The sequence below is a fragment of the Canis aureus genome, chromosome 35 (genome assembly GCF_053574225.1).
Source record: "Canis aureus isolate CA01 chromosome 35, VMU_Caureus_v.1.0, whole genome shotgun sequence".
Taxonomy (NCBI): domain Eukaryota; kingdom Metazoa; phylum Chordata; class Mammalia; order Carnivora; family Canidae; genus Canis; species Canis aureus.
Genome location: NC_135645.1, coordinates 13,566,540 through 13,587,791, shown reverse-complemented (window position 1 = coordinate 13,587,791; position 21,252 = coordinate 13,566,540). Strand labels below are relative to the sequence as shown.

Here is a 21,252-nt window from a genome sequence, read left to right as displayed (position 1 = left end):
CTCTGCTTCTGTGTTTGACCACCTAGAGTCTAGTTATAGCCTGTTCCCAAAAAAAGCCTGAAGCACCTTGGGGCACAATAGTGAACTCACAAGGGCACCAAAGGACATTTAAAGTTTTTGAAGAACACGCTGCTGTTTAACATCTGTCAGGCAGGTATCAGTGAATCGGTTTGAGGTAGTTCACAGCTTATCTTAGGCTCAGCTGGGTCTTAAAAGCCCACACTTCAGAGACCCCCACAGCACAGACAGGCACCGAGGTTCTGGGGGAGGGTCTCCTTGCACTATGGCCAGTGCCCGCTTATCCCAGAAGACAGCTGCCTGACTGTGCAGCGGTTGGGAGTTTATGGTAAACTGCAATACAAAGCTGGCCTCAAGGTCTGCAGCCCTCTGTCGGCTCTTTGATCCTATACTGGTGAGTGAGACAGCTCCATGGTGCCTACAGGGTCACGTACCCATGGAAAGGCCCTATCATTTTACTAAATGCACTCCAGGCAGGGGAACCATTTCTCCCCATGTGACACTGGGGATCCTCAGACTGTCCCCTGCTGGGGCTCAGCTCTGCTCTCCCATCAGAGCACTTGGTCAGCTCCCCAGACACAAATCTGCAATGTCTCAGACCTCTGAAACTTCAGAATCTGTGCTCTGCTATTTATAGAAAACTGGCAGTACTATAACCTTCTCCTTTCTATCAATGGTTTTGCAGAATAGTTTTCTTGTGCAGTCTCCTGCATGTGTTTCCACTCTTTCTCCCCCACCCTCCACCCCAGCCCCATTTCTCTCTCTCCTCCTTCTCTTTTTCTACAGCCCCTGTAGTCAGGGCTCCCTCCTTTGAGCACACACAGGCTCTTTCCTCCCATGAATAAACTCTGCAGTTCCTACCTTACACAGGTCATTCTTCTAAGAACGACCTTTGCTCTCTAAGTTCTAATCAATTTCTTAGGTGTTCAGAATGATTTGATATTTATCTAGCTGAGTTCAAGGGAGGAGGCAAGCTCAGGGTAGCCTGACTCCTCCACTATCTTACCTCTCTGATTCCAATCTTTGAGAAGCTATACAGTACCCAACAGCGATACATATCCCATTAATAATAATTATTTAATCATGAATAAAGATGAACTTTTTCTATCAATATTGATATTTTGGTATTTTCAAACATCATTTAAGTTGTTAAGACTTAAATACTTAACTAAGTCATTTGAACCTAACTACTTAATAAACAAAACCATTAGGTATTTCTTTTGGCCTAGAGGCGTCTTGAGATACTAAAGGCACCATGAACTGAGAAAGGGAGGTGATCTCCGATCTGGTCTCCACACAGCCACCACCTAAATGACATCACATCTCTTCTCTCCTCAAAACCCTTCGGTGGTCTCCCTTCTTATCCAGCATTAAAGCCGAAATCCTTCCCCATTGGGCCTGTATGTCCAATGACCCGACTTATCTATCGGCTCTTGTCTACTACTCTTCTCCCTCTCCCACGTTCTAATACAGTGGTTTTTGAGCTCAACAGCCATGCTCCCACTTCAAGACCTTTGCACCTGCTGTTCTGCCTGCACTGCTCTTCTCTTAGCTCTCTGCACACTCACTTCCTCACCTTCTTCAGGGCTTGGCTCAAATGCCTCCTCCTCAAACAGGCATGGCCCATCCCAATTACAATTACAATTCCCCACCCTAGGTACTTCCTAAGTCTCTTACCCACTTTATTCTTTACAGTACATATCACCATCCAACTTACAATGTACTTCACTTTTTTTTTTTTTTAGGGTTTATTTAGAATATAAGCTCCATGAGGCCAAAGATTTCTTCTTTGTTCACTACTGTATCTTCTACACCAAGAACAGTGCCAGGCCCAAATCAATAGTTGTTGGGCCAATTAGTACATTTTAAAACTGCTCATCTCCCTAAGAGAATTGAAAGCCTATGTTCACACAAATACTTGTACATGAGTATTCATAACAGCATCATTCATTCATAATACGCAAAAAGGCAGAAACAACTTAAATATTCATCAGTTGATGAATGGATAAAACGAGGTATAGACCATATAAGAGAATATTAGTGGACAATAAAAAGGAATGAGGCACTCACACCTGCTACAACATAGTTAAGCCCTGAAAACTTTATGATAAGTGAAAGAAATCAGACAGAAAAGATCACATATTGCATGATTCCATTTATATGAAATATCCACATTCAGCATATCTATAAAAACACAAAGTAGATTTGTAATTGCCAGGGGCTAAAGGGAGGAAAGAATGAAGAGCAACTGCTAACAAGTTTGGGGTTTCTCCTTGGGGTGAAGAAAACATTCTGGAATTAGATAATTGTTGTGCTGGTGCATAACTCTGAATATACTGAAGACAATTGAATTGTACACTTTAAAAGGATGAATTAAATGCTATGTGAACCATATAGATCAATAAAAAATTGCATGTCTTATATCTAGGGTCCATTTATACAACACAACTTGCCTACTAACTATTGCTTTTCCAATGTATTTTGACTGATAAATAAAAGTAATAATAACCATCACTGGAGAACAGAGATGACTAAAACCCTCAAACAGCTCAGTCTTGAAAACAGATATATATGTATGTGTAAGCGCAATGAGAGCAATATCCAGAGAGTACCAAAAGGGCACAAATAAACAATAATTAATGAAGTACTGAGGCAGTAAGATTAGTTTCTAGAAATAATACTGTGTATGTTTAAAAAAAAGAAAAGAAAAAAAGGGAGCAATTATCCAGACAAGCAGCAAAGAGGACTTATCTGATAAATATGAAGATACTGCAAGCAATTTTAAATGGCATATGATTACAGGAAGCTTCCTAAATGGTATCCTCTGCTGTTTTGAAGTTAAAAGTAGCTATCACAACATTTATTTCACTTATTTATTTCATTCATTTATTTTGGATAAACTACTATAATATTGGTAGTTACCATTTAAATGTGGATCTAAAAAAAAAAAAAAAAAAAAAAAAAAATGTGGATTCTTTCTGCTCCACTAAATAGTATGTTTCTTAATGATAGTAGACATATTTTTTTTCAAAGATTTTATTTATTTATTCATGAGAGACACAGAGAGAGAGAGAGAGAGGCAGAGACACAGGCAGAGGAAGAAGCAGGCTCCATGCAGGGAGCCCGATGTGGGACTCGATCCCAGGACTCCAGGATCATGCCCTGGGCCAAAGGCAGACGCTAAACGCTGATATAGGGATCCCCTTAGTAGACATATTCTATATTCTATTTGTAGTCCAAGTTTCTACTATCGTACCTCCAGTATAATAAATGTTCAGGAAAAGCTACCATTGATGATAATAAGGAAGTAATAAGTAATCACATTAGCACAACTTAACCAACGACAACTAAAGGAGAATCTTATATATTCTTAAAAATGTTTTATTCTACTAAACATAGAAAAGTTTGGGATTGGGCAGCCCGGGTAGCTCAGCGGTTTAGCACCGCTTTCAGCTCAGGGCATGATTCCGGGGACCCGGAATCGAGTCCCACATTGGGCTCCCTGCATGGAGCCTGCTTCTCCCTTTGCCTGTGTCTCTGCCTCTCTCTCTCTATCTCTCTCTCTGTGCCTCTCATAAATAAATAAAATCTTAAAAAAAAAAAAAAAAGGAAGAAAAGAAAAGTTTGGGATTTCCTCTAAGTACCTGGGTAGCAGTATTTTCTTCTCTAAGAAAAAGAATTTCAGCTGTAAGAGCATCAATGAGCTCTCGATGATCACCTAACATTTGTTCCAGTTGGTGCCTTGTCTCTACTTCTTTACGCAGCTGGAGCTCACTCTACAAAAAAAAAAAAAAGTCAACTTGCATCAATAAAACTCTCAAAAATAAACTCCCATCAAAAGCATCAAATACTGAAAACTAAGAGTTTCTACTCAAAGCCGTCAAAGAAAATAATACTTACAAAGTATATTGTGACAGTAATGAGAATTACACATTTGTATTAAAAGCTTTATATTTCATTAAAATGAAATGCTGTGTCCTTTTCCCTTCTTTACATAGAACACAATAAACAAAATGGTATACAGAAGTAAATACAATTTTTGTAGAATAAAGTAGAGGGAAGTACATATACATATTGTTTGAATACACACAGAGTATCTCTAGAAGAATACACTCATATCTGGTAATGATAGCTGGCTACAAGGAAGCAAACCAGTTAAATGGAAATTAAGGGTAAGAATCAGAATTTTTATCTATATCCCTCTGTTTCTTTGAATTTCATACCATGTGAATGGTGATCAGCAGATGCTACTAAACCTGTAATACCTTCGGAGAGCCAAAAGTACACTTCTGGAGACTCCTAACTTAAGGGCAGAAGAAAGGTAAGACTTTCATAAGTCTGATAGTACAATAAATATTTCACTAAAAAGTAATTTTAGGAAGATAGCTCCAGAGAAATTGAAACATCTGAATTAGAGTGATGAATCAACTACTTTAATAATAAAATTTCCTTGAACATTTTTTGTTGTATTTAACAAATTTAAATATATAAAAAGTAAATAACAGTTTAAATGATTTTTGAAAGATGAAATGTATAGCTAACTCTAATTCCACAGCATTCTGAAGACTGATTATTCACTGATGAATTAAAGAAACAATTCTTGCTTCTCTTATAAATTATTTTCACAGCAACAAAAGATCTCCCACTTCAGACAAAGCCCAAGTAGCCACACAGATAATATGAAGAATTTTCCCAGTCTGTGTCTAGATTGCAGGCATGCCACTTTCCAAACTGAACCACAGTGGGAGTAGAAAACTGAGAAAAGCAAGAGTGAGGACAAACTTAACAGTACTACTGAATTTAATACTGCAAGCCATAATATCCAATGTCAGCATAAGACACAACTTAATTTATAGTAGATTTACCTTACTAATTATATTTTATGAATTAAAATCAACATATTAAAATCAACATCATTTATAATTGATGATATATAAATCAGCATGTAGAGGAAAATTAAGAGGAGAAAATTTTACTGCAGATAATCTAAAACTGAGGTATTTTATACAAATCTATTTGAATTTGATGATATTTCATTTGGAAATTGCAATAAACTAAGTGTAGAGGGAAAAAAAAATTTTCTACCACCACTCTGAAGAAGAGACTCTAATAACTTCTTGCTCTTACCTCTTTAAGGTACCGAACCAGGCGACACAGGGAGCCCACCAGTGACAAAGTGAAGCCTGTAAGACCCTGACTACTCTGCAGTCCCCTGACCTCACGTCCTGTCCACCGTTCATATTCTTCCATTTCATGTTCCACCTCATTTATCATGTGTTTGAGGACATCCAGGCTGGAATTATTGCTATTTGGTAAGTCGGTAGAGGCTGTGCTAGCTGTTAATGTGTTCTTTTGCTTGGAAGAAGAATGTGAATCCGGTTTTCTTTTCACTGAGAATAACAGAAGTCATTCTATTAGAAGACCAGGAAAAATTATGCCAGCAAGCTACTAGAAAAATCATTGACTGTTATTCAGTTTATAAAAGCTTTTTATAGAAATTATCACCATTTTCTCACAAAAGAATTCATACAGTTTAAATCAGGTTTACACTATCTATAATGAATGTATTAGAAGGATTTTTTATAGAGTTACATTGTTGTATTTTGAGGCATTTCTTAGATACTGTTCAACAAAGCCTTAATTAGTTGGCTCCAAATGGATGAGTTTAAGGAAAAAAACTCTATTAAGAGATTAAGCAAGCTGTATCAAGTTACGTGTTTAATAATTCATCTTTGTAAATTAAGGGACTGAACCTTTATTTAACAACTGTTTTTGCTTCCTTGAGTTCAGCACTTGTCCGACAACATAGCTTGAGTCTAGAGCTGCAGTAGATTCTTCAGATTGAACCCTGGTATGGATTCTCTTGACAGCACCAGTAGCATTCAGAGCAGCTGAAAAAATATATGTATATTTCCAAAAGACTCTCAAGTGAACAACAAAAAAAGTTTAAAGCATTTCAATTAATAGATCAATCAGTAGTATACAATTTGGTAAAGTCAGTCAAAACTCAAATAATACTCCTTTAAAAATTACTATATTTAAGAAACAACATAATAAAACAAGTCACTATTTCCTGCAAAATAAGACAATGGAGGAACAAACCTTTTTGTTCTCCTGATGGAGGGGCAGGTGATGGAGTTCCTGAAGGGGTTTGTGACTGTGCTGCTATTTTCTGCTGAATATCAGTCCACAGCTTATTAATTAACTCAGAATTATCTTCCTTTAGTTGGTGGAGAAGCCTATCAATTATGGGACAACAAGCTATTTTAGAATTAATAAATGCTCTCATTTAAACTGTTCAACTGTTTACATGTTTGACTGGTGGCACTTTTAATAATTCATAATCAAAGAAAAATATATTTTGCTTTAGCTGTTAAGACAGAAAGCTAAAATGCCAGACTTCTTAGTGTTAGAAGAAATCATTCCATCTTCCTCCCAGTCTCCTATCTACTCTGGCTCCTAATCACAGGAGCAATTTGCCCTTTCTGAAGTTTTGCGGTATGGACCCCATTCTCCTCTCTCTCTCCCAGAGAAAGTACATGGCTTGGTCCTTTCTGGTTTCTCTCTCCTGTGAAGAAGGCCATCCTCAGAACACAGTCTCTGCTCATCCCTGAAGTAAAGTGACAGGAGCAGACTCTGCCCTGAGTCTCTGGGAGCAGGGAGAAGGAATGGGAGGAAGATCTGCATATAGGGAGTTAAAGAACTAAGCCTTTTGCTATAATCATCTTTATCATTGATAAGGCTGATATTTTAATCTCCAACACCTGATTCCCTTGTCTATTTCTCAATTGGACTGAGAGTTAAAAAAGGCAGGTAACACAAAAGCTGAAACAACCCAGATGCCCACCAACTGATGAGTGGAGAAGTAAAATGTACTACATCCATACAACCATAAAAAGGAATGAAGTGGAGATATGTGCTACAACATGGATGAATCTTGAGAACATATCAAGTGACAGACACCAGATACAAAAGACCACATACTGAATGATTCTATATATATGAAATGCCCAGAATAGGCAAATTTATAGAGACAGAAAATAGATTAACAGATTGGATAGGGCTGAAGGGCTTGGGAGGAGATGGAGTTTGGTTTTTTAAAGGGTATGGGGTTTCTTTTGGGTAATGAAAATGTTCTAAAATTGACTATAGGTTGTATAACTCTGCATATACTGAAATCACTGAATATTATACTTTAAATGGGTGGACTGTATATAGTATGTAAACTATAAATCAATACAGCTGTTATAAAAAAAAAAAAAAGAGGAAAGGGAAAATCTTATTTGGTGGCTCCACAAAGCTCAGCCTAAGGGAGTTGCTTTCGAGCAAATTATGGATAGCACATTGCACATTAGCTGCTACAAAATATATTTAGCAAAAAGCCTATAACACAATCCATTCATCAGATGCATCATCCAATGCATCAGAAAGAATCCTCTCTAAAACAGTGTTAGTTCAAAATCCAACCTTCAGGATAAATCCTAAGAAGAGTATTGTAATGAGATTTCCGTACAAGTTAGGAAAATCCAAACCAGTCTGAATTTACATTACTGTCTCTAATGTTTATACTTTTAAGAGTCAAGTTATGCGACAACAAGAAAAATAATACAGTGCTATGTAAGACAGGTTTAAGAACAGCCTCCCAAAAGATACAACCAAATCCCTGGAACCTATGAATGTTACTGTATCTGACTAAAAAAGGACTTTGTAGATATGATTATGTTAGGAAGAATGTTGAGATAAAGAGATTATCTAACCTTAGATTATCTGAGTGGGCCCTAAATGCAATTAAGTGCATCCTTCTAAGAGGGAAACATAAAGAGATTCTGACACACACACCAGAGGGAGAAGGTGCTGTGATGATAGAGGCAGAGACGGGAGTTACGTGAACTCAAGCCAAGAAAGGCCAGCAGCCACCAAAAGCTGGAAGAGGCAAGAAATGGATTTTCCCCTATAATACCCAGATGGAATGAGGCCCTATCAATACCTTCATTTCTGTCTAGTAAAACTGATTTCAGATTTCTGGCCTCCAGAACTGTGAGAGAATAAATTTCTGTTTTAAGTCATTAGGTTTGTGGTAATTTGTTATAGTAGCCACAGAAAACTAATATATACACTCTGGTACCTAGATATGAGGGGCTAGAGTAACAAACTATCTAAAAATGTGAAAGAAGCTCTGAAATTTGATAATGGGTGAGGATGGAAGAATTTTTTGGTTGTTATTAGAAAAAATTTAGGTGAATATTAAAAAATATATATTTAAATAGGCTATTGGTAGAAATATGGATGTCACAGACTCTTCCACTGAGAACTCAGGAGGAAGTGAGGAGCATGGTAGAGAAAGCCTCTATCGACATAAACGGAACACTGGTAGAAATATGACTATTAAAGATGAGGGCTCAGGAGAAAATGAGAAATATGTTATTGGAAACTGGAAGAAAGGCAACCCTTCTTACAAACTGGCAGAAAACTTAGCTGAGTTGTGTTGAAAAAACTTGTAAGCAATGAACGTGGGATATTTAGCTGTGGAGATTTTTCCAAACCCAGTGTTGAAGGTGAAGTGCACTTTCTTACTGCTGCTTAGAGTGAAATGCAGGAGGAAAGAGCTACGTTGCGGGAAGAACTTACTAAGCCAAAGGACCCAGAACTTGATGATTTGGGAAATTTTCAGCCTGCTCAGAATGCAAAAGATGCTCAAATTAGGAGACACTGTTAGGAAAGCATGCTCTGGAGAGAAGAACAAGTGTATGGCTAGACAGTGTTTTGCTAGTCTGAAGAGATTAGGCATCTGATTCATGGATCCCCTCAATGATCTCAGCACAAACCAGCAACATAGATGGGATTATCCAAGGAAGATCTCTGGAGGGCCTCCTATCTAATGGCATACAACATACAAAGGATACCCATAAGGTCTTTTTTTTTTCTGTCTTTTTTTTTTTAAGATTTTATTCATTTATTCATGAGACACACACAAAGAGAGAGAGGCAGAGACACAGGCAGAGGGAGAAGCAGGCTCCATGCAGGGAGCCCCACATGGGACTGGATCCCGGGGCTCCAGGATCAGGCCCTGGACTGAAGGTGGTGCTAAACTGCTAAGCCACCCGGGCTGCCCCCCATAAGATCTTTTGAGAATGTTATACCAGCAGAAATAATGCCAGCTTGGACTGAAAGAGACAGAAATAGGATAAAATGAAGGACAAGTCAGATTCCCAAAATTCTACAGTCAGCCAACAGGTTGATTAAATTACTCAGCTGTAAAGATGGACTTCAAGGAAAAGGAAGAATGACTTCAAGCCAGAGCTGAAGATACAGAGGCTAAGGCCAGAGCCACAGGCACAAAGGATGGAGCCATGGGCCCAAAGGGTGAAGCCTTAAGCCAGAGAAGATTATTACCAGGCTTGGAAACCTAATAGAATTTGCCCTGCTGGATTTCTTTTCTTTTCCTTTTTTTTTTTTTTTTTTTTAAGATTTTATTTATTCATGAGAGACACAGAGAGAGAGGCAGAGACATAGGCAGAGGGAGATGCAGGCTCTCCATGAGGAGCCTGATGTGGGACTCCATCCCGGAACTCTGGGATCACACCTTGAGCTAAAGGCAGATGCTCAACCGCTGAGCCACCCAGGCATCCCAACCCTGCTAAGGTTTCAAAGGTACTTAGGACTGGTGACCCCTTTCTTCCTTGTATTTTCAAATGGGAATATCTATAATTATTACACTATGGTTGTTCCATCATTGCATTTTCAAAGCAGGTAATTTGTTTTCTAATTCTAAAGGATCATACGTAGAGGAATATGGCCCAGGATAGATCTTATTCAGAGCTTACCCATACCTGCTTGAGATGATAAGATTTGGTTTGGGCTGATGACATTTAGATGAGATTTTTGAACTTGAGTTCCTGCTGAGAAACTGGGGAATACTGGAATGGGGATGAATATAAATTTTGCATGTGGGCCACTGGGTGAACTGTGGTAGGACCTGAAGATACGTCCATGTTCTAAGCCCTGGACCCAATAAATGTCCAAAAGGGGTCTTTGCAGGTATGATTAAGTTAAGGATATTGGGATCTGGAGTTATCCTGGGAGGGCCCTAAATGTGATCATACATATTTTTATAAAAAGAGAGGCAAAGGGGATCCCTGGGTGGCACAGCGGTTTAGCGCCTGCCTTTGGCCCAGGGCGCGATCCTGGAGACCCGGGATCGAATCCCACGTCGGGCTTCCAGGTGCATGGAGCCTGCTTCTCCCTCTGCCTATGTCTCTGCCTCTCTCTCTGTGTGACTATCATAAATAAATAAATAAATAAATGAGGCAAAGGAAGACTTTAACATACAGAAGGGGGAAGGTGATGTGAAGATAGAGGTAGAGATTATAATGATGCAGCTGTCACAAGCCAAGGAAGACCAGCAGCCATCAAAACCTGCAAGAGGCAAAGAGCAGATTCTCTAGAGCCTCTGGAGGAAGCGCAGCCTTGCCAAAAACTTGATTTTGGTCCAGTGAAACTGATTTCAGATTTCCTGCTTCCAGAACTGTGAGAGAATAAATTTGTTGTTTTAGGTCACATGGGAACATATATTCATAGAAATTTTGAAACTAGAAGGCACCTTAGAGATCATATGTTCTACCCCTCATATTTTATAAGTGAGGAAATAAAGACCTATTTCAGATATATCTAAGTATTAAATAATCAAAGGCTTAGCCTCCAGATCCCAAGTCTAATGCATCTTCTGATACATCATGTTTAATAGTTAACAAGTAACATTTTGAGACTTGAGGAATTCAAAAACTAGAAACCACCTATTCACACAACTAATGAGAGAAAACTAACCTTGCCTGACCAAATTTAAAAAAAAATTTTGATTCAAATGTAAAGAATAAAAACAATTTTGCACAAGATTAGTTATATTCCAGTTCTGAAAGAAAAGATGCTTAAAAGATGATATATGTTTCCAAATGTCCTTAAGGAAATAGTGACCAGGGACACCTGGGTGGCTCAGCAGTTGAGTGTCTGCCTTCAGCTCAGGGTGTGATCCTGGAGTCCTGCGATCAAGTCCCATATCAGGCTCCCTGCATGGAGTCTGTTTCTCTCTCTGCCTATGTCTCTGCCTCTCTCTCTCTCTGTATCTCTCATGAATAAATACATAAAATCTTAAAAAAAAAAAAAAAAAAGGAAATAGTGACCAGCTAAATTTGAATCATTCTATACATCCTCCAAAACCCACTAGACAGAGTAACAAGAAGAGCATGAATAACACATAACACATACCCCCACACCTTCTACATTAGTGGAAGACAGAGACTACTACTAACTTCAAATTACCTACAAGTAGAAAAATACACACTAAATTCCAGCAAAGATACTTCTTGAGCTCCTGTCAGAAGCCCTAGCAGGGAGTAAAGGCAATTGAAAATGACTACACAAAGGAGAAAGCAGAGAGCCTAATGGTGACAAAATCACCTCCAGAAAAAAAAAAAAAAAAAAAGTCCACTCTAAGTATGCAAATACTTAAAAAGGAAGGAAAAAACAAAACAAAACAAGAACCAAAAAACCCCAACCCTGAGCAGTCACAATACTACCAAGAAATGTGTAGAACCCAAGGTAGTAGGTCTTGGAAAGGCATCACTTCTTGATGTGAACAGGAAGAAAGAAGAGTTCTTAGGAGGCTGAGTGCTGAAGGCAAGAAGAAAAAAAAAAAAGTGTATTATCTTAATATGCTTAACTAGGGAGACAAAAAAGACAAAAAAGAACTTTATTGGAGGACAAACCAACTTTCACTTGCTGATTAAAAAAAAAAAAGCATCCATTAAAATAACTGTGCTTCACTATAATTGAGAGATCTAATTCGAACTCCCAAACCTCTCCACAAAATATACAAACTAAAATAGTCTATATCCACACAAAGACAATATAACAAAATAAAAATTTAATTGAAATATTCCATCTAAAAAAATTTCTCCCCTCCCAGGATGCCAGGGTGGCTCAGTTGATTAGGTGTCTGACTTTGGCTCAGGTGATCATCTCAGAGTCCTGGAATTGAGCCCCATGATGGGCTCCAAGCTCAGGAGGGAGTCTGTTTATCCATCTCCCTCTGCCCCTTCCCCTGCTTACTCTCTTTCTCTGTCTCTCTCAAAAAAAAAAAAAAAAAAAAAAAATCCTCCCCTCCCAAGAAAAAGCAGAAGAAAATCATAACAAAACACTTTAAATGGAATTAAATATACTTAAATAAGCATTTGGAGATACATATCTTGAATCAGAAGTTCCAAAACTAAGACCTGATATGGACAAAACCAAGGAAGAAACAAAATAAGAATTGATTGATTTCAGGAAAGAATACAAAGAAAAAGGAAAACTCAGAAATAAAGATTAAATTACAATATGTCCAATGGATAATTGTTAAACAAACAATTAATAAGGAAGATTGAAGAATTACAAAAAAATACAAAAAAGGAATAAAATAGGTTAGAAAGTACTGAAATAGAAAACAAGAAACATCACTTTTATGTATATAAAAGGAGTCTCTGAAAAAGAAAAAAAATAATGATATCAAACTAATACTGAAACTAGAACCCAGGAACACTTTCAGAAAAAAAAAGGAAAGAAAGAAAAGAACTGTATCTATACACAAAAAAAGCGAACTATGTTAGAAAAACTGAGCTGGAAAGGTAAACTCAAAGACACAGTTTAGCAATATTTAAATTTTAAAGATAAAAAAAATAAATTTTAAATATAAAGGAAATCAATACATAAAAATGCCAAATGACTTATAAGGGCAAGAAAATTATTCTAGCATCAGACTTGTCAAAGTAACATTCATTTTTTTTAAAGATTCTATTCATTTATTTATTTAACAGAGAGAGAGAGAGAGAGCAAGCAAGCAAACAGGGGGGAGAGGCAGGCAGAGGGAGAGGGAGAAACAGGTTCCTTGGTGAGCAGAGAGCCCAAAGTGGGACTCAATCCTGGGGCCCTGGGATCATGACCTGAACCAAAGGCAGACATTTAACTGACTGAGCCACCCAGGCACCCCTCAAAGCAACATTCAAAGTAAGCCAAGAGTGGAGAAGCATTGTCAAGAAAGTTAAGGAAACTAAGTATCAATCAAAGATTTTATATCCAGCCAAGCTGTCCTTCATATATCAAGGCTATAGAAAAACTCTGAAGCATTTAAGAACTCAAAGAATAGAACTCACAAACCCTACAGCATATGCTTTGTCTAAGAGATCCAAACAAAAGAGTTGTTAACTAGGGAAACATCATAAGAGAACTGATGATGAGCATTTAATATATTTAACTGTAGCTCTGAGACTAAAACAAAAATGGCAATACACAGGGAAGAATAACATGTAAATGTTTTGTGTCCTGTAAAAGCAAAAAAAAAAAAAAAAATGAAGCTAAAAGAGAAGGTCAGAGAGAAAAAGGAAAGAATGAGAATATAGAATAAATTATTTATTGCATAGAAAATAAGTGGAAATCAAACACACCATTTAAAGCCAATACACTTGAGAATAAAAAGTTAAAGAAAACAGGGAACTAAAAGGCTCTATAGAAGGTAGATACAAAGGCAACCAAACACAACAAAATTACAAACTTCCTAATACCAAAAGAAATTTTTAAGAGAACAGAGAAGGCATCACATGGAGAAGGAAAACTGTAATTATAGTATAATACACATAGAACAATAAAATATGACAAAGCTGTCATCAAACATATCAAGAATATTACAAGCTTACTTCACCAATTAAAAAAAAAAGATTTTCAAACTGGCTAAAAAGGCAAGATCCAACTCTATGTTGAATACAAAAGATAGACTCAGTACACAGTAATTCAGAAAAGTTAAAATAAAAGAATGAACAAAGATGAACCAGGCAATTAGAAACAAGAAGGCAGAGGTTTCATTCCTGATATCAAAAAAGTAGAACTGAAGCCAAAAGGCATTAAATGTGACAAAGGATACTTTATAATGCTAAAGCCATAATTCATAATGAAGAAACAATACTTATGGATATCCATGTACCAAAAAGCACACCAATCACCTGTATAAGGATGGAGGTATTTAACTCCAAACAGAATCAAATATACTTAAACATCAAATGCAAAGAAAAATAGAAACACACTAACAGAGACTTTAATACACTCCTCTCAATATAAGATTGTGACAAAAATAAGTAAAGACACAGAAGTAAACATCATCAATGAAGTAATTACTATGGCTGTGCATATAGAACTTTATACCTTATTAATATAGAATAATCTTCTTCTCAAGCACACAAAAGAACATTCACTAAAATTTAATCATATATTAGGTCACAAAGAAAACATGATTAAGTTCCACAAGTGGAAATATTATAAACCACACTCTGAATGTAACAAAACTAGAAATTAAAAAAAATGAGGCTCTTCTATCTGGAAACCTTTTTTAAAAAACCTTCTATTAAACACCTCTTAGGTAAAAGAAAAGATATAAAATGAAATTACCTAATTTCTAAAATAACAAAACACTACATATTAGAATATATGTTACATATTTAATGCAGTAATGAGCATAAAATCAGAACCTTAAACTTGTTTACCAATTAAAAATAAAGTACAAAAATAAATATATTAAATTTCCAAATGAAAAAGAAAGCATAGTATAAAAAGCAAAGTAAACAAAAAGCAAGCACAAAGAAGCACATAAAGATATAAGTGAAAATTGTTAAGAAGAAATCAGAAAAACAGTAGCTCTAACTAGTAAATCAAAAGTCTGGTTCTTTGAAAATTTAATAAGATAGAAAAACCACTAACTAACCTAATTTTTAAAAGGAGGACAGGGCAGCCTGGGTGGCACAGCAGTTTAGCGCTGCCTTCAGCCCAGGGCCTGATCCTGGAGACCCGGGATCGAGTCCCACGTCAGGCTCCCTGCCTGGAGCCCGATTCTCCCTCTGCCTGTGTCTCTGCCTCTCTCTCTCTGTCTCTCATGAATAAATAAACAAAATCTTAAAAAAAAAAGGGGGGGGGACAAAAAGAAATGAAGAGGGGGAGATAAACACTAAAGCAAGACATTTTTTAGAAGCATAGAGATTATTTGCACTCTATGGAAACACACTGATAAGCCTAAATTTTCCTAAGAAAATATAATTTACCAAAATTGACCTGAATAGAAACAGAAAGCTTAAATAATCCACTCTCCATAAAGAAATAAAGTTATTATGACACTTCTCCACAAAAAAGCACCATGTTCAAATGTTTCCCAGGGGAATTCTACAAACGTTTTGAAAAACAGATGGTCCCAATACTAGAAATTGTCTTAGGACTTAAACAATTAGAAAATCTTCCAGATGTTTCTCATGAAATCAAGTATAATATTGTTACCTCAACCTGATATTGTATATTAAAAGAACTATAGATAATATCACTTATGAATATTATTGAAAACATATTAAATAAAATATTAACAAACAACATCCAACACCACAATAATGAAAACAACACACAATGGCCAAGTGAAATTTATCTCAGGAATGCGAGAATAGTTCAATATTGGGAAATCCATAATCCAATGCACCATATTAATAGATCTAAGCAGGAAACTCATATGATTATCTCCACAGATGCTGAAAAGGTCAACACTCCTTCCTGATTTTAAAGGAACTCAAAATAGGAATTGACAGATATTTCCTTAGCACTAGATTAAAAAAACAAAAACCAAAAAAGAAAAACCCCCAATTCTGAAGCCAGCACTTTACTTAAGAGGAAACATTGCTCATTTTCACAGATCAGGAATACAAAGATGCCCACTATTTCCACTACTTTTTTTTCTTCATTATTTCCATTTTCATTTAATACTGTCCTATAGCTACTACATTATACAAAAGAAACCAACTAGAGATATAAAATTTAGAAAATACATAGAACTATATCTATTAGCAGAAAACATGATGGAATACCTGGAAAACTCTAGAAAACCAATATGCTAACACCAAATCAACCAAGATTCAGTAAGGCAGCAGAATATCCAGATAACACATGAAATCAATTGACTTCATAAACACAACTAGTTAGGTGTAATGGAAGAAAAGATCTCATTTAAAAGAATAACCCCCCCAAAAAAAACACACATTAAATACTTAGGAATAAACTTAACAAGAAATGAGCAAAATCCATATAAGAAAAACATTAAAACACTCTGCAAAAACAAAAATGTAGACTCCAACAAACGGAAAAACGTTGTTCTGGATAATAAAACCCAATATAATAAGATGTCAGTTCTGTCTAGTTTGATTTATTAATAAAACAAAAATACCAATAAGCCTTTTTTATGAAGCTAGATATGTTGACATTAAAGTTCACGTGGAAAATAAACACGTAAAAATCATTACGAAAACTGAAATTAAAAAAGAGCTATGAGGCAAGTCTATTCAAACACTACAAACTCTCTAAGTGAAACAGTGTGGTACTGGAGCATAACTCAACAGACAAGGTCAGTGGACTAGAATAGCAAATCCAGAAATAGATCCAAGTATACATGGTAACTTATGAACACACAAGCAGAATCTCAAATCAGCGGGGCAAGGACAATCTTTTTAATAAATAGCGTTGGGCAATTGGATAGCCATTTAGAAGAATGTAAAAACTGGATTCCTATCTCATACCAAATAATAAGCTTTACCAAATATCAAAATAAACTCTACATGGATCAGAGAACTACATGTAAAAAATAAACTACAACACATATCAAAGAAAACAAGAGTGAATTCCTCTAAAACCAGTTTTAGGAAAGAATTTCAGAATATGATTCAAGATCCACATGCAAAAAGATGAACAATAAATTCAGATACACACACACACATATGTACATTTTAACCCCGAAATCCCACTTCCGGCAATTTACTCTTAATGTAAATATCTAATAATACAAAAATACATATGTACAGGCTATCCACTGAAGCATCTTTATAATTGAAAAATATTATAAACCACATAAAGGATCAAGAACCTTTATGGGAATTGGAAAAGCATAGGCAGAGAAGAATGAAACTGGACCCCTATCTTATACCATTCACAAAAATTGACTGGAAATGTGTTAAAGACTTAACCATAAGACCTGACATGGTCAAAACTCCTAGAAAAAAAAAACAGGGGAAAACCTTCTTCATATTGGTTCACAACACATTTTAGATCTGACACCAAAAGCACAAACAATAAAAGCAAAAATAAATAAGTGGAACTACTCAAACTAAAAGCTTTGCACAGCAAAAGAAATGGTCAACAAAATGAAAAGGCAACCTACAGAAATGGGGGAAAATATTTGCAAATCATATATCTGATAAGAGGTTAATAACCAAAATATATAAACAACTCATATAACTCAATGGCAAGATAAAAAAAAAAAAAAAAAATCTGATAAAAAAAAAGTGGGGGGATTGGGGAGAGGTGGGCAGAGGAAGTGAAGAGACATTTTTCCAAAGAAGACATACAAGTAGACAAAGGGTACATGAAAAGTCACTTAATATCACTAATCAAGGGCACTTGGGTGGCTCAGCAGGTCATGATCCCAGGGTCCTGGGATAGAGCTCTGCATCAGGCTCCCTGCTCAGTAGGGAGTCTGCTTCTCCCTCTCCCTCTGCCCCTCCCCCTTCCCATTGTCTCTCTGTCTCTCTATCTCAAATAAATAATAATAAAATCTTTAAAAAAAAAATCACTAATCAGGGAAATACAAATCAAAGCCATAATGAGATATCACCTCATAGAATGGCGGTCATCAAAAAAGTGGGAATGTATTGGCGAGAATGTGGAGAAAAGGGAACCCTTGCACAATTGTTGGTGGGAACATAAATTGGTATAGCCACTAAGGAAAACAGCATGGAAATTCCTCAAAAAATTAATATAACTATCATATGACCTAACAACTTCACTTCTGGGTATATAACCAAAGGAAATGAAAATAGGACCTCAAAGAGATACTTGCACTCCCATGTTCATTGCAAGATTATTCACAATAACCAACATATGGGAATAACCTAAGTATCTGTCAAAAGATAAATGGATAAAGATATAGTGTGTGTGTATAAATACATACACAATAGAATGTTATTTGGCCATGAGAAAGAAGGAAATCTTGTCATTTGTGACAACATAGATGCACCTTGATGGCATTATGCTAAGTAAAATAAGTCAGAGAAAAACAATACTGTATGACATCACTTAAGTATGGAATCTATAAAAGCTAAACTCGTAGAAACAGAGAATAGAGTGGTGGTTACTAGGGTCTGTAGGGTGGGGAAATGGGGAAATAGTATAAGCACAAGGGTACAAAGGTACAAGGGTACAAACCTCCAGGTATAAGGTGAATAACTTCATGCTGTACTTCATATACAGCATGGTGATTACAGCTAATAATATTGTATTATATACTTGAAACCTAAGTGAGTAGATCATAAATGTTCTCACCGCAAAAAAAGAAATGGTAATTAGGTGATGTGATGGAGGTATTAGCTAACGCCATGATGGTAATCATATAAATGTATCAAATCAACACATTGTACACCTTAAACTTACACAATATTGTATGTTGATTATGTCTCAATAAAGCTGGGAAGCAAAAGAAATGGCCTTGGAAAAAAGGGAAGCACTTTGGATATTTATGGCATACATACATACCTGTCTACATTCATATTTGACTGAGAGTTTAGAGAGTTATCTGCTTCATTCTCACTTTCTTCTGACTGGCTATTAACAGTTCCTCCTTCATCATCATCTACTTCATTAAGAGCCTATCTCAACATAACAATAAAAATAAAAACACATGTTGGTTATATGTACATTCATCCTTTGTTTCTTTTTGTCATTGTAACAGGAAGGTCCCTCCTTCTAAGGCTAACATCCGCACAGGTGCTCTAGGACCTAAACCCTTTTACCTCCTTCTACTGTAGCAAGGGCCCCTTCTCTCTCCTGCATCTTCAACCACTCTGTACTGGCTTTAACTCATCCACATTTAAATGTGAACCAATCTTTCATCTTATCCGCTCTTTCATCACCATACTACTTGAAAGAGCCATTCCCCACTTCTCATTTACTACCTATACCTTCCAACTTTGCCTCTGCCCTACCATTCCACTCAAAGTGCTGTCTACAAGGTCAACATTCTTTTTTGATTTTTCTTAAATCAAACAGGTATTTTTCAGTCTCTGCCTTCCTTTATCTCTGATTCATTGGACATTAATGACCACTCCTTTCGTTTCTTCAAGATGTTTTTGATACATTCTTCCTTTAACTGCCAAGTTACCATATTTCCCTGGTTTTTCTTCTATCCTTCTGACGCTTCCTTTCCAATCTCCTTTATTTGTTCTTTTCTTTCTACCCTTTTTTTTAAAAAAAGATTTTATTTATTTATTCATGAGACACACAGAGAGAGAGAGAGAGAGAGAGAGAGAGAGAGGGGCAGAGACACAGGCAGAGGGAGAAGCAGGTTCCATGCAGGGATCCTGACATGGGACTTGATCCTAGGTCCCCAGGATCACACCCTGGGCTGGAGGTGGCACAAAACCACTGGGCCCCTGGGGCTGCCCTCTACCTTTCTTAATATCTGATGGGACTCAAGGTCCTCCCTTTGGACCTTTTCTCCTCTCATCTGACTCCCTTTCTGAATGATTGTATCTAGTTCCAAAGTTGCAATTACAAGTCAAATGCTGTGAATTCCCAAATTTCTATCTTCACCCAGATCTCTCAGGAGTCCTAGACAATTATATCCAAATGCCTAAAAGATATTCCTAGTAGTCATCCTATATACATAAACTCAACATGTCCAAAACTGGTCATGTTTCCAAGCTTCTCCTATCATTCTTATCGCTCTCAAACCCATTTTCCACTCTACAGTTGATTTCATCATGACTCTACTCTTCCTAAAGTCTTCTGGTGGCTCTCTTCTCACTTTCTGGTTCCTTAGCCCTTTATTATCTAGCTACCCCCATCTCTCTAACTCCAGCTCTTCGCATTTCCCCATCCCCACAACAGAGACCATGATTATCTGAAAACTAACATTTTTAATAAGTGCCAAACAAAATGACTTTTGGCTAGAGAGATGGCTAATGGCTTTTGGCTATTGAAAACATGTAACATTCTATTTAACTGCCTTTGTAAGCAGAAAACAGTATACTTAACATGTTTTTTTTTAATGATTCTGGACCTTGTAATTCCCCAGGAACATCCTTCTCATTGATGATTCTCCTTTTTTTCTTAAAACATATAAATAATTTAGGAAATTGCATTAAATAGGTATTGAGTTCTTAATGTTAAATTCTTTCTGAGCTTTTAAAAAATGTTTCCCATCTCAAAATTCTAAACATTTTGATTAAGAGTTTAATTAGGTTAGGATATAGCTAATTAACATTTTACTACTGTAATATAATTTTCCCATGTAACTGGTCAATAAATTCCAAGTTTCCTGGGGAGATACTTTGTAAACACACTATTAGAAGGGACTAACATTTAATGAAGAACTAGTATTTGGAATTACACTGAGCGCCTTACATTATTTACCTCAGCTGATCCTCATAATAACTATAGTAAGTATATTCTATTTCCATTTAACAATAACAACAAAAAAACTCTGTGCCAATTCAGATACCTTAAGAAATCAACTCAAGATCCAAAGCTAGTACTAACAGAATATAAACACATATCCACATGACTTTAAAGTAGAAGTGAAAAATAAAAATAAATAAAGTAGAAGTGAAAAGAGTGTTTCCATTATGGCAGATGGAGCCTAGATTTGAATGCCATCTCTGATGCTAACTAGCTATGTGATCTTGGACAAGGCACTTAATTTTTCTGAACCTCAGTGTTTTTATCTGCTAAATGGAGGTAATGATAGTACCCACCTTGTAGATAAGTACTCAGTAAATGGTAGCTATTACTGCCCAGTCCTGTCTTGTTTGATACAATCATTACTCCCCAAAAGTGCAATATGCTTAAGAACAGTTCTAGCAACCATACTTGGTATTTGTTGATATTTAAGCTTTTGAAATGTTTACCACAATACCTACATCAACTTAATTTCACCATAAGCATGATGGCTATGAAGACAGCATATTACCTGAGGCTCCATGACAGATTCACTAAGAATGGCCTGCGTGACAGGGTCTTGATTTACCACAATGGGACCCTGAGAGGAATCAGGAGCAATAGTTACATTCGGAAACCCTGCAGAAGGGAAAGAAATCATGATGATTTTACTTCATTTAGTTAAATTGACCTCACAGG

General features: G+C 36.4%; 1 protein-coding gene across 8 annotated transcripts in view; it reads right to left on the bottom strand.

Moving 5' to 3' along the window:
* Positions 1 to 21,252, bottom strand: part of SPICE1 (spindle and centriole associated protein 1) — a 57,572-nt gene that overhangs the window by 17,410 nt on the left and 18,910 nt on the right. For 7 of the 8 annotated variants that reach the window (XM_077884516.1, XM_077884523.1, XM_077884517.1 and 4 more), the window contains 6 exons: positions 21,086 to 21,192; positions 18,652 to 18,764; positions 6,121 to 6,257; positions 5,772 to 5,909; positions 5,146 to 5,408; positions 3,663 to 3,794 (listed from right to left, as the gene is read on the bottom strand). In XM_077884516.1, coding sequence (XP_077740642.1) covers positions 3,663 to 3,794; positions 5,146 to 5,408; positions 5,772 to 5,909; positions 6,121 to 6,257; positions 18,652 to 18,764; positions 21,086 to 21,192 — 890 coding nt within the window. The remainder of the gene's footprint in view (positions 1 to 3,662; positions 3,795 to 5,145; positions 5,409 to 5,771; positions 5,910 to 6,120; positions 6,258 to 18,651; positions 18,765 to 21,085; positions 21,193 to 21,252) is intronic. The other variant, XM_077884522.1, reaches the window with a different exon arrangement.